The sequence below is a fragment of the Mustela nivalis genome (assembly GCF_964662115.1).
Source record: "Mustela nivalis genome assembly, chromosome: 4".
Classification (NCBI taxonomy): domain Eukaryota; kingdom Metazoa; phylum Chordata; class Mammalia; order Carnivora; family Mustelidae; genus Mustela; species Mustela nivalis.
In genome coordinates this window covers 10,259,185-10,272,289 of record NC_139023.1, presented here as the reverse complement: position 1 = coordinate 10,272,289, position 13,105 = coordinate 10,259,185, and the positions used below count along the sequence as shown (strand labels likewise).

Sequence of the window (13,105 nt, the reverse complement as noted above, 5' to 3'; positions counted from 1 at the left end):
GGTGGGGCTGAGCTGTCTAGAGGGCAGTTGGCTGCCAACAGTGTACATCTCTGTGCAAAGGTGACAACTTGAAATCTGAAGGTGTGGCTGGATGTGAGAGATCCCAGAAATGATAGGAAAGAGTGCTACAAAGAAACCATAAAGGAAAAAAAAAATCAACCTGGAATATCTCCCATAAGCAGGGGAAACACTCTCTCACAAAAATGTCCCTTGAATTAATGTTTCTGCTGCTTATCTCTCCTGCTGACTTCTCCCTTCCCTATGTTAACCTTGGAAAAGGTAAAAACTAGTCTAGAGAATGGGAGGAAGGAAGAGGGAACAGAAGTAAAGTATATGTGTCTCTTGTTGCCGCCACAGGCAATAGGACTGCTATGGGGTGAGTAGCTTCAACTTCAAAACGACTTGCAAATGATTGACTATTATACAAACCAGACATTCCTCCAGGACTGTTAGGAGGTAGTTATTTTGAGGTTCAAAAGGACCAGAAGACCTTTTTAAGTGAACGGAAATATCACTGAACCTTCTCTTGGGTCTGTTCAAATGGTTGGGAAGCGATAGGTCCCACAGGAGGAGATGACTTTTTTATTAAGTCCCACTCATTCAGCATACCTACTACCTAATAAAACAGGGTGAGTGTGTAGAAGCCGTCTGTGGGGTTATTTCCTGATGTATCACTTTTGCAAGCAAGTCTAGGAAACATTCCAACATTTCATGATACAGCTTTTGGGGAAAAAAATGTAAGAAGTATATAAATGGCCCAGTTTCTAAGTGTGTTAAGATTTGAATAAGTTATTTTTCCTGGAATTTAAATGTTAAGCCATCCATCTCAGGTGACATAATGGCAGCTTCTGTCATGACTTTGACACTGGGCATGACCTTGCCTCTCACAGTTCCAGCTTTGAAAGCATGAACAGAAGGAAGCCAGGGAAGAAAGTGGTATTTGATGGTTTGGAATAGAGGTGGTGGTGCTTGGATACAAGCTGGGGAAAAATATTTTGTTCTTTTTCCTTTTGAGAAGGTTCCCTTTAGGATGTGTTAGATTTAATGGCAAAAGTGGAGGAAGCAGTTCCCCCTCCATCTTTCAGGTGGACAGCTCAAAGTATATTACTGAGGTGGAAAGAGTCAGAGTTGAGGGACGAAGACATTCTTGAGCAGCACTTTGAGCGAGCTCGTTATTACAAATTCCATCAAAACCCTAAAGGGTGGGAAGGAAACTGCAGGATCAAATGTCATGTTATCTTGAAAAGTAGGACAAGACAGTGGGATTGTTAATGTTAACAGCGGAGTATGAAGAACTACTTGGAATGAACCTGTTACAGCTGAGGGCATTCACATCTTGTACATCTCCTGAAATGTATCGACTAGTTTACAAGGTTGGATGTTGTCACTGTTTCCAAAGGTCAAAGAGGGCCAAAAACTTCCACTAATCATTAACGGTATCCAATGAGACCAGCGATTCGGGCATGGGGAAAGAACTTAGGTGAGAGCGGTCCTCCTATAAGGAAGAATGTGCCATTAGGATGTCCATAGAGTTGTTTTATGTTGTTCTTAATGTAGAACTAGGAAAAATAGCTGGATGTTAGATTTTAGTTCAATGTGTGAGAATTGTTTTTATAGCCGTGACTCATATATGATGAACCACTTTTTAAACAGGTGAATTTGTTTTGCCCTGGAAATAATCAAGTGGAATTTAAATAACCATAAGTATTAAAGATTCTTGAATGTAGTACCAGATTGGGTCTTCATGATCTCTGAGATCACATCCGAAAGTTTACAAAATAATTCCTTTTAGAAATTATAAATTATATGGACACCCCTCCCCCCCAAAGCTTACTGTGTTTTAAACCACAAAAGATAGCTCCAACAAAAGCTTTTCTCTTTTTAATGCAGAGGAACTAACTCTGTTTAATAAACTTTCCCTATAAAAAGAGGTCATTTTGTTACTTTGATTGCAAACAATCAATAACATGAAACGTGAGAGCTAGTATTCAAATGATGCACCTCTGATGAACATTTAAAAAAATATTTTGTTTCTAGACTTCTAGGGTCAGATTTCTAACTTAACCAAAAAAGAAGTTTCAATATGTTATATAGGAATGGGAAAACATGTGAATGTAGTATCAGTAGATCCCACAGATTATTCTGTTCAATAGCTTTAATTAAATTAACTGGTGTTTGCACTAAAATGTCTTAGAATCAACTGGTGTTAGATACTGCTTTAGTTAGAATGCAAAATAACAGCATCAAAGTGTGGAAACTTGATCAACTAATGACTTAAAGTTGTTTGGGAACGATTTTTGCTGAAAATTCAGCCTTGGGCTTGATAGAAGCAAAGAAGGAAGCTGGGAAGGAAGTCACTGAGAAAGTGTAGAATTAAAATATAAGGGTAAAAAGCTCTTAAAGAAATAACCTGTAGAGGAAGCTGTTGTACTGTGTATCTTTCAGGTAGACTACTCAGTATGTTTCTGTTTAAAACTTTTTTTTCCCACGTATTTATCTACCAAGATCTATAGCTTCTAAGTCCAAGTAAATATGTTCATCATTTTCTCATGGTCCAAAAAACAAGTACTGAAGTTCATTTTGATGTGATTATTACAAGTGGATTCCTTATTCCATGGAGTATTGCTAAATGTTTTCATACTGTTTGAATTCTCTTTGATTCATAGAATTAAATCCTATCTAGAATGAATTGTAAACGACATAGTCTGTTCTTTAATGTTCCATGTGGTTGTAAAGAAAGCAATCTGAACTTTGATATGGGCCAGGTAAATATTGGCATAATCTCAGTGACTGGTGAAATCATTGTCACATTAAGTGACCCCTCAGCACTCAATGTTTACAAATTTCATTTTTGCAATAGTCTGTCCCATTTCTATCTGTATTGTGAAATATTCTGGTAAGTGGTGTCTAATTCTAGACTTTTGAAAACTTGATTTATTTTCAGGAAGTTTTTATTGCTTCATTTCCTCTCAACACAGATAATGATATTCATACATGCAACAGATATATTTTGAAGACCTGTAGCAGGTATTGGGTTCAGTATTGAATATAAATGAATAGCAAAATAGACTTATTTCTGCCCTCATGGAACTTTCAATCTAGTGTGATAGAAGTAAGATACTACCATCTTGGTGCAAACTTTGCTTAAAAAAAAGATGGTGTATTTTTAAATGCTTTAGCCACTGTTAGAATATTTTTCTAAAATCATTTTGGTCCCTTACAAAAGCTGTTATATACCAGGAACAACGGCTATATCCTAAATAACGTTGATTTAATAAATGCTTATATAGAATGCTAGAAACTGTATTAAGTTGCTCTTTTCCTATTGTGTTCTGGAAAATTATGGTCTTTAAGAGCTCTGCTGGGCATTCTGTATTTTTTTGTAATTTTATCCCTTTGGCATTTTCTTTTCCATTGTATGCTTATAGACTCATCTGTCAGAAAAGATCAGCATATTTGGGGGGAAATTGGAGGGGGACATGAATGATGAAAGACTGTGGACTCTGAAAAACAATCTGAGGGTTTTGGAGGGGTGGGAGGTGGGAGGTTGGGTGAGGCTGGTGATGGGTATTATGGAGGCACGTATTGCATGGAGCACTGGGTGTGGTGCATAAACAATGAATTCTCGAACACTGAAAATAAATTTAAAAATAAATAAAAATAAAAATAAAAAAAATAAAAAAGAAATATAAGAACAAAAAGGTACCCTGCAAGAAACTCTGAAGCCACCAATCCTTAAGGAATTGAAGTCTGGTAGAGAGAAACATGTAACACCAATAGTGCTCATTGCCATAGAGGAGATTGAAACAGAGTAATACCACACCTCAGAATGAAGAGGGCTTTTAGAAAGCTATTACTTGAAGTGGATCATGAATAATGGGCAGGATTTTAACAGGAGTAGATGCATTGGAAGAAGTGTTTTGTGTGGAGAGAACAACTTGAGTGATCTAAAGGTAGTGAACCACAAGTCTGCTTGAAAAAGAAAAAAAGCCCAATAAGGAAATGAAAATGTGGACTTTAACACATGTTTGATAGTCAAAGTTTTACTTTCTAGCTAATGGGGTATCTATTGAAATATATTCCTGTAGGGGAATTCAAGGAAAATAATCTTGGATTTAAGATAGTCAGTACTACCTTTTTCATAAGGCTGTTCTATGAAATATGTTAATCTAAGTAAAAATGCTTAGCATCTCTCCTGCCTAATGTGATAAACACCCTGTGTTAACAACTTTTTATAGCAAAATTTAATGATGATATACATTATCAGATTCTATAATCTTGTGATATGGATATCCTGAGATTTTTTTTTTTTTCCACAGTCCTTCTTGCCGGTGGTAGCTTAAATTACTTTCTGGTTAGAATATGGAAGAGAAATAAAAATAGAAAACTCCCAGAGAGCAGGGAAATGAGTTAACATGCACCCCAGTCATCTGGCGAACTCTTACCGGATCTGGCAAATAGAATGGTAGCCTGTCAGCACTGAGATGCCTTGGCTCACTGCTTCTTTTCTCTGGGAAGTTTCATCTTGTCACAGGAACCAGAAACCTACTGTACTAGACTTCTATTGCTACTGTAACAAATTACTACAAATTTAGTTGTTTAATCAATACAAATTTACTACCTTACAGTTCTGGCAGAGGGTTCATTGGGCTCAAGTCAGTGTCAGTAGGACGGTGCTCTTCTTGGAGGCTCAAGGAGATTATCTGTTTCCTTGCCTCTTCCAGTTTCTAGGGCTGGCCTACATTTCTTAAGCCCAGACCCTCCTCTCCATCTTCAAAGTCAGGAATTTTGCCTCTTTTTTCCTTAGTCACACCTTCCTCTGTTCTGATTCTCTTCTACTTTTTTTTTTTTTAAGATTTTTATTTATTTATTTGACAAACAGAGACCACAAATAGGCAGAGAGGCAGGCAGAGAGAGAGGAAGGGAAGCAGGCTCCCTGCTGAGCAGAGAGCCCGATGTGGGTCTTGATTCCAGGACCCTGGGATCATGACTTGAGCTGAAAGCAGAGGCTTAACCCACTGAGCTACCCAGGTGCCCCAGATTCTCTTCCACTTTAAAGTACCTTGTGATTACACTGACCCCACCCAGATAATCTGACATTATTTTTCTGTTTGAAAGCCAGCTGATTCCTTTTTTCTTTCTTTCTTTTCTTTTTTTTTTTTTTTTTTTAATCTGCAAACTTAATTCCCTTTTGCAATGTATCCTACCCTATTCACAGCTTCTGGGCCTTAGATGTAGACCATTTTGGAGGGCCCTCATTGTACTTACCATATATTCTTATTTAAGCCTCAAGTCACTGTCAGTTGACTCTAAACAGACACCAGAAGTGTGGTGGATTTGTATCAGACAAATGAACCCTGGAATCCTACCAGTCCGTTGTATATGCTCAAACTCATCAGTTCATTAACCTCTCAGTAGTGATCCTGACTTTGATATAGTCCATCTTTTGGATCCCAGTTACCAGTTTACCAGGTTTTGTAGTGTATCTTAATATGAATTGGGGAAGAGATGGGATTTGATTAAGAAGCCATTACAGTAGTTAGGTGAAGGGGAACAAGGATCTGGACAAAGACGGGATGTGGAAATGTAGTGGATGTCAGAAGTAGTGTTCACAGGCCTTGAGCTAGATACATATTGGAGGGTAAAGGAGAGAAGCCAAGGGAATATTGAGGAGCTTTCTGTAGTAAAGGGCTCTGGGTAAAGCTGATATATTTCGGGACTGAAATTGATAGAATGTGGAAATGATTGGATATAGATATAGCAAAAATGGATACAGTAAAATCTAGGAAGTCTCTATGGGATTGGACAAAAATGATTTCAAGGTACTGGGAAAATAAGGGGACTAGAAGACAGAGCCAGGTCCATGGAGTACGGATGAACTAGAGTTTGGATCAGTTAGGGATGACCATGAATTTCACTTAATTTCCCTTAAACTGGTGCTAGTGAACTGGTTTTCTCCCCTGTTCTTGTACTAGTGAAAGATTGTTGAGATCTCTGTCCCGTGAGAGGCAGCAAAGTCATGATGGTGAGCAGTGTCTTTGTAAACATAATTAATCTTACTGTAAAATTCTGATTCTGCTACTTGTTAGTTTAGTTTCCTTAGATAAGCTACTGACTCCTCCCTCCTACAGATTCTCACTTTTAAAGTGGGGATAATAGTCCTGAGTTGGTCAAGGTGTTATAATGATGAAATAAATCTATTTAAATTATCTTGAACATTTTAGAACATTGTGAGTATTTTCTTTTTTCTTGTAATAAGAATTTATTTATTTATTTATTTTTATAATTTTTTATTTTTTATGGACATTGCAGAGGGTATGTGCTTTGGTGAGTATTTTCTATTCAGTGCATGGACTCTAAGACCAATGTTTCATAGTGGATACTTCATAAATCTTATTTTTATAATTATCTTCGACGAGTTTACTACTTCCAGGATGTCTATTAGGTATTTTAATTGAAATTTAATTTTCCTTAAATACTTAAAACTGTCTTTTGAGATCAGTACTCTAACAATCCTAACTTTGATTTTTTTACAAAAAAAAAAAATCTATTGAACACGAACTACCTGGCATGTAGTATTTTAAAACTGAGAATTAAGGAAAAAAATAAACACTTTGACCTCATGGAGCTTAGGGTGTACGTTTTATATTTGTTATAGTAAACAGCTGGTGATCAGGTAAGGTGATGAATACTAAGAAAAATACAAAGCAGGGTAAGGGGATAGAGAAAAATGAAGCGGTCGGTGCTCTTTGAGATGGGTTGGATAGGGAAGCTTCTTCTGTACATGAACTTGGAGCAGACACACGAAGGAGGTGAGGAAGAGAGCCACGTGGATCTGAGGGGTGTCAGGGCTCTAAGAGGAGGGGCAGTTAGTGCAAGCCCCTTAAGTGCAGAGCACATAGCGCGTGGGTGAGTGTAGAGGTCTGTCGCTGAAGCAGAGGGAACCTGGGGGAAAGAGAGCAGGGTAGCTATGGGCAGAATATAGAGGTTAAGTGGCCATAGATAACCCAGGGAGAAGGGTAATCAATGCCTCTTAAAGATTCTTCATCTCTTACTCCTAGATTAATCTCATGGCCTTTAAAAGCACGCATACTTATGCCTTCACTCTGCACACGCTTGTGAAGGCATACCTGGCATTCCACCTTACAACAGTGGGGTGTCACATTACTTTTGATTTCCAGGGAGCTTAATATGGCCTTTGATGAAGTGATCTCTCTGACTTCAGCTCCTCCTCCTCCTTCTTCCTGGCTAAGTCTCTTCTGTGCTTTGGCCCTGGCTTCTTTGTGATTTTGAATCAAGCCCTGCTTGTTCCTGGGACTTTTATATCTCCATTCCTTCAGTGTGAAGCATGCTTCTAGATCTTTGCAGGGCTGCCTTTTCATCCTGTAGATTTCTTATCCTAGGTCACCCCCTCAATTAACCATTATATAGGTTTGGCAGAGAGGATATAAAGACCTTTCTGGGGAAAACAAAGATGTCTACTTCTCCTGCACACTGTACAGCTAATGTCCCTGAACCAAACTGAGGACAACTTGTTTTTAGTATGACTGCTGATGAAGGGGCAACTTGTAGCAAAGAGAAACAGAGATTCATTGGTGATCGGGGAGACTGGGATAACCCATATAACCTGGGGCTGTTCTGGCAGGCGAGTGGGAGAAGGAAAATGCAGCTCACCCACCAACCCAAAGGACTTAGGTTCTTCTTGCTCTTTGGTATCCCATCTAGTAAGGATATGCATGCAGAGAATGAGTGCCTTAAAGCAAAAAAGAAAATAAAATTGTTCATAATAAATATCCTGTTATGGCCAACCGCTCATATAAAATGCAGAATTGTGTTTCCTGTAGCATCATTTCCTTAGTGATCCTGTAGCTGTGTCAGCTGCCTTCCTGCTGCTTCGTTGGGAACAGGGAAAGAACCATTTTAGATCTCAGTCCTGAGGAAAGAAGTTGAGTGGAGAGGCAACTGGTACACATGGACCGCTTGTCTCTCATGGGGTAGCTAAACTGGACGTTTTCCTAGACCCCATCCAGATGTGTGGCATATTTCGTAAAGTCCCTCTCTCCCAAGATGTACTCAAGGGCTTGTGAACTGAATCTCCAGGGCCATTTGTTAAGAGAAGACTGGCCTGACTGGAGCTGATATCCATGTTAAACTATAGTGGTATCCATCTTAAATCTGATGTTTCCCAAAGAACCCTTCCTTTCCCAAAGACGTTTTAGGAATGAGCCCATGTGTTTGAGAAACTGGGTGAAATAAGATTTCCTTCTTATAGGACTTCTCAGGGCCTTTAGGATAACAAAGCCCTTGACTGTAAACCGACCAAGAAACACTAATGTATGGCCTAGTTCTTAAATATGTTGGCCATAGAAAGTTTTTTTTCCAAGAGGAGACTTGAATGAAACAGACTTTCAAAAAGGTGTTCTAGATATGTACTATGGACTATTGGTCTGCTCTCTAGAGCTAGAACAGGCAGAGAGAACTGCAACCCAAACCCATCCCCTACTAGTCAAGCCTCCTCTCAATTCCTTGAATCTGGGTACTTTGTAACTTTCTTCCAGGAGACTGTACACCTACATTCCAGGTAAATCATTGGCTTGGTCATTTGGGTCATGCTTATGCATTATCGAATAGAGGACTAATGTGTCAGGACTACTCTTCCCAAATATTGGACAGGTGGTACTTACAGATGTATTTTATATCTCAGAATATCATCCGGCCTGTAGCACCTAGGTAATCTGACTGAAGTTGACCTTGAGGTTCAGATCTTTAAGAAAGATGAATTGTAGTTTTTAATATCCATTTCATTAGAGTGTGAGACAGTGCTGAATGGTGTCCAAACAGAGGGTGCAGACCCCTGCTTTCCAGAGGACGTTTGTAATCCCCTGTGGTGAAGCCAACATACACTTACTGAGTCACTAGTTCAAAATGACTCATGCCCTATGCTATGGGTCCACACACAATCCCAGGACCTAGTTACTCCTAGATCTTCTGTTTCAGTGATCTTTATCTGAATATATTTCAGTAGAATTTTCCAGGTTCAGATCTGTAAGAGTAAGCTTTCAGGGTTTCTTTGGACTTAGCCTATCGAGAGGTCTTGTAAAGGACGCCATTTATTTTATTTATATCTCAGACTTGTAGTCTCAACATTAGGACCCATAGCTTGCTAAGAATCTATAAGTGAGTAACTTAAAATGCCAAAGAACTTCAGGGACAAAAGATCAAGGAAGAATGAATGTAAAAAGAAGAGCAATAAGGTTAGTCACGTCACCGTTGGTAACCAACAATTTCTGGGATACACATCTTCTACTGGTTAGATAGATTACCGATATGGATATTACCCTGTGACTTGGGTGAGACTCTTCACTGAGAACAGTAGATGGACGTTTTAGTTTGCCAAAGCGAGACCAATGCAGATTTCCTTATAAGCATTGAAGAATCAGCCAGAAAAGGAAAAGCTTCTGAATTTTGTACTTTGGGAACTTCTCATAAAGTTGTATGCTTCACATATTTTAGCTTGTATCATTTATAAGTTTTTAAACATTTCTCAGAAATGAAGACACCATTTGAAGAACATTAGTGAAAAATATGCTTGTTTTGATAGTCATGTTTCATATCTTATTAAATTCTTTTGTGTGGGATCTTTTAGAAACTATAGTACGTTTTCAAGTATTATACATACACAGAATTCCTTAAAGAGGATCAAGGATCTTAGCTGACTTCATGCATCATTGATACGGCATACCATGCTCTCAAAGATAATAAATTTTTGAAGTCTGGGGGGCAGGGAAATGCTCAGTGGTAGACTACAGTTTCCATTCGCATTATCTTTTAGCCACGAAAGAATTCCTAATTTCAAGTGATTCGCTCTAGATCTTCATTTTCAAAACAGGGAAGGATAGTTAAAAAACAAAGATTTTTTTTCTTTTATGTGGTTCTTGATTCCTTGCAAATTCCAATTCAATGCTATATGCCCCCTTTGAGCTCAGATTGGTACCTCTTTGATTCTACCATTATCCTTCACAAAGCTTACCAACTCTCCGGTCTTCACTTTTTTGTAGAATTTTTAAAAATAGTAATGGAAAATAAGATTAGTAAGAGGTCTTATAAGTGATTGTACCACTGGAATGTCTTACCTCTTTCTAGAGCATGCACCCATGCTACAGCAAGCAGAAGAACCAGGATCCCCTTCATTTTCTTGCCGGCAGTTCTGCAGCACCCTGTCTCCTGTAGGTGACCCAGTACAAAGTAACAGCCCAAAGTAACCAATTTCCTTTTACTGAGATTCCTGACTGTGAACTAATCAATTATTAATCTCCACACAGAAGCAAGGGCAGTCATCCTTGGCCCAAAAGAGATAAAATAATATCTATCAAGGCAAATAGACACTCTGGCAGGGGGGAATGTAGGAGATTTTAATCATTAACTTTGTCAACCTGCACAAGAGTCAAGGAATACATAGGATTTTTTTTTCCCACTGCTGCTATTTACGAAGATTGATTTAATATATTAACTAGTACACATCCCTCCCCTCGCCCCCTTGGAGGGTTATGTCTTTGGACTCTCCCTACCCTTCTCATATATAAATGGGAAACTGGAGATTTCTCTACTGGACTGCTTTTCTTCAAATTTACTACAAATAAGGATTACCTTAAAATATTGAAGACTAGATATTTTTAAATCCTAAGGTAGATGGGGATGAGAAGCCAATTTATCAGTTTCCTAGTTCCATAATCTTAATGATCTACAATTTTATTGAAGATGGTAGGATAGTACTGTATGTGCTATCTTACTTTTTGAGGCACTGACATATTTTAATACATACTTTTAAAGATATTTATTTATGAGAGAGACAGACTAAGCATGGGCAGTTGGAAGGGCAGAGGGAGAGAGGGAAGTAGACACTCCACAGAGTGAGGAGCCCAATGCAGGACTCGATCCCAGGACCTCAAGTTTATGACCTGAGCTAAAGTCAGATACTGAATGACTGAGCCACCCAGGCGCTCCTATTTTAATACATATTAAAAATAACCATTGATTGGGGCAGATAGCTAGGATGGTGGTGCTAAATGACTTGCCCCAAGTCACAAAAGCTAGTTGCAAATCTTGGATTCCCCAGAGGTCATTGAAAGTTCTTTCTATGGGGGCGCCTGTGTGGCTCAGTTTGTTGTGTCTGCTTGAGGCTCAGGTCATGATCTTAAGGTCCTGGGACTGAGCCCTGAGTTGGGGAAGTGAGAGGGTCAGGTCCCTGCTGAGCAAGGAGCTTCTCCCTCTTCCTATACCCTTCCCTCTGGCTTGTGCTCTCTCTCTCTCTCAAAGCTTTTTAAAAAATTTTACCTGAATTCTATAAAATAAGTATATTATGGGTTAGTATAACTGGAGAGCTCACAGTGCCCTTGTGGAATGCTGAAGAAGGAGCATTTTACAGAAGAGGGAACCAAGTCCCAGGTATGTTTTGTAACTTGCCCAGAGTGGCACAGTTATTCATCTCCTCATGGGAATCAGGTCAGTGCCTGGGTCTTGCAGCAGCCCTCTTTCCCAGAAACAGGGTCAGGTTAGGATTAGTGTACAAGCTCTGAAACCAGATCCATATTCAGCTCTTATGGGCTGTGTAACCATGGGAAGTTTTGTCTAAGCCTTACTTTTCTCCTATGTAAAATGGTGGTAACTCTAGTATTGTCACAAAATTGCTGTGAGCTTAATGGAGATAATCTATGCACAGGGTTTATTGTTACATCAAACACAAAGAGATAACATTAATGTTATCTATTACTGTTGTTGGTGTTAGTTATTGCTCTTATTCTAGTTATTGTTCAATTTCTTCATGGATTCTCCAAACCAAGAGGGTCACTGGAACTCTGTGGAACATTTAAAGCCAGCCCTGTATCTCGGATTTAGGACCATCACAGACAAATGAGCTAGAATTTCGGTATCCATTTAGTAGCTAAGGATTAATTGCATGGGCAGATTCCAACCAAATCCTAGTAAGCTGCACAAAGCGATTACATTTTTAGCCTGATCTCCCTTCTATATTGAAAATAGTGGGGTTTTAGGTTAAGAAAATGGAATCCAGTTAATTGGAAAAAGATCTCTACTTTGATCTGGTTTAGTTACCTCTGTAAGGCCAGTAGAAATCTATGTGGTAAAGGATATGAAAAGATACTATAAACCTTGCAAGAGGCAGCCTGGGAAGATAGTCTTGCTGTTCAAGAACCAACTCTATACTGTTCAAAGGTTGAATTTCTGCCTACCAAAAAACTTCTAAACTTTTCTTTTGGCTAAACTACGAGTTTACTTTGTAAGTTAATTAAACAATGTTTTAGGCTTACTGTGAGTTATTTGGAAATCAACTGCTAATGAGGGCCAAAGAGTCTAAAAATAAAGAAACCCAGAGCTGAGAATAACTGACAGATTAATTTCCATTTTTAAGATAACACAACATATGTATTCTTATAATTTTTAATTTAACAGTATTTTAGTCCTCTTTTGATTAATTCCAAAGATAAAGTAGATGGTTTCCCATTAAACTTGCTACAGGGTTTAAGATCAGCCTGTTCTTGCACTTAAAAAGATGACTTTAGGGGCGCCTGGGTGGCTCAGTGGGTTGGGCCTCTGCCTTCGGCTCAGGTCATGATCCCAGGGTCCTGGGATCGAGCCCCGCATCGGGCTCTCTGCTCATCAGGGAACCTGCTTCCCCCTCTCTCTCTGCCTCTCTGCCTACTTGTGGTCTCTGTCTGTCAAATAAATAAATAAAATCTTTAAAAAAAATGACTTTATCTCTGCTTTTGCAAATAAAATCTTTAAAAAAAAACAGATGACTTTATCTCTGCTTTTGCAATAGCCTCTACCATTTCTGTTTAAGGACAAATTACATGTAGCAAGAATTGCAACATCTCGTTTAGGTCTCCTCTTGAGAAATCTGTCTACACAAGCTGCCAAATGCCTTCTCTTGGTTGAGTATCTTACTAACTGAAAATTAGCTCTCACATGCTAGTAGCTAAACATATGAATCTTTGCTCTGTCTTATTTCTGTAAGTTTCCTTAATCTTTCAAATGTTGATTGCTTGCAATGGTTCAAAATTTGGGAAAAAACAATATCCTAATTGGC

At 38.7% G+C, this 13,105-nt stretch overlaps 1 protein-coding gene across 1 annotated transcript in view; it reads right to left on the bottom strand.

The window, feature by feature from the left end:
• GC (GC vitamin D binding protein) overlaps positions 1 to 10,217 on the bottom strand; it is a 31,805-nt gene extending 21,588 nt beyond the window's left edge. The window contains exon 1 of the mRNA XM_082727445.1: positions 10,134 to 10,217. Coding sequence (XP_082583571.1) covers positions 10,134 to 10,191 — 58 coding nt within the window. The 5' untranslated portion in view covers positions 10,192 to 10,217. The remainder of the gene's footprint in view (positions 1 to 10,133) is intronic.
• Between the last annotated feature and the right edge of the window lie 2,888 nt (positions 10,218 to 13,105).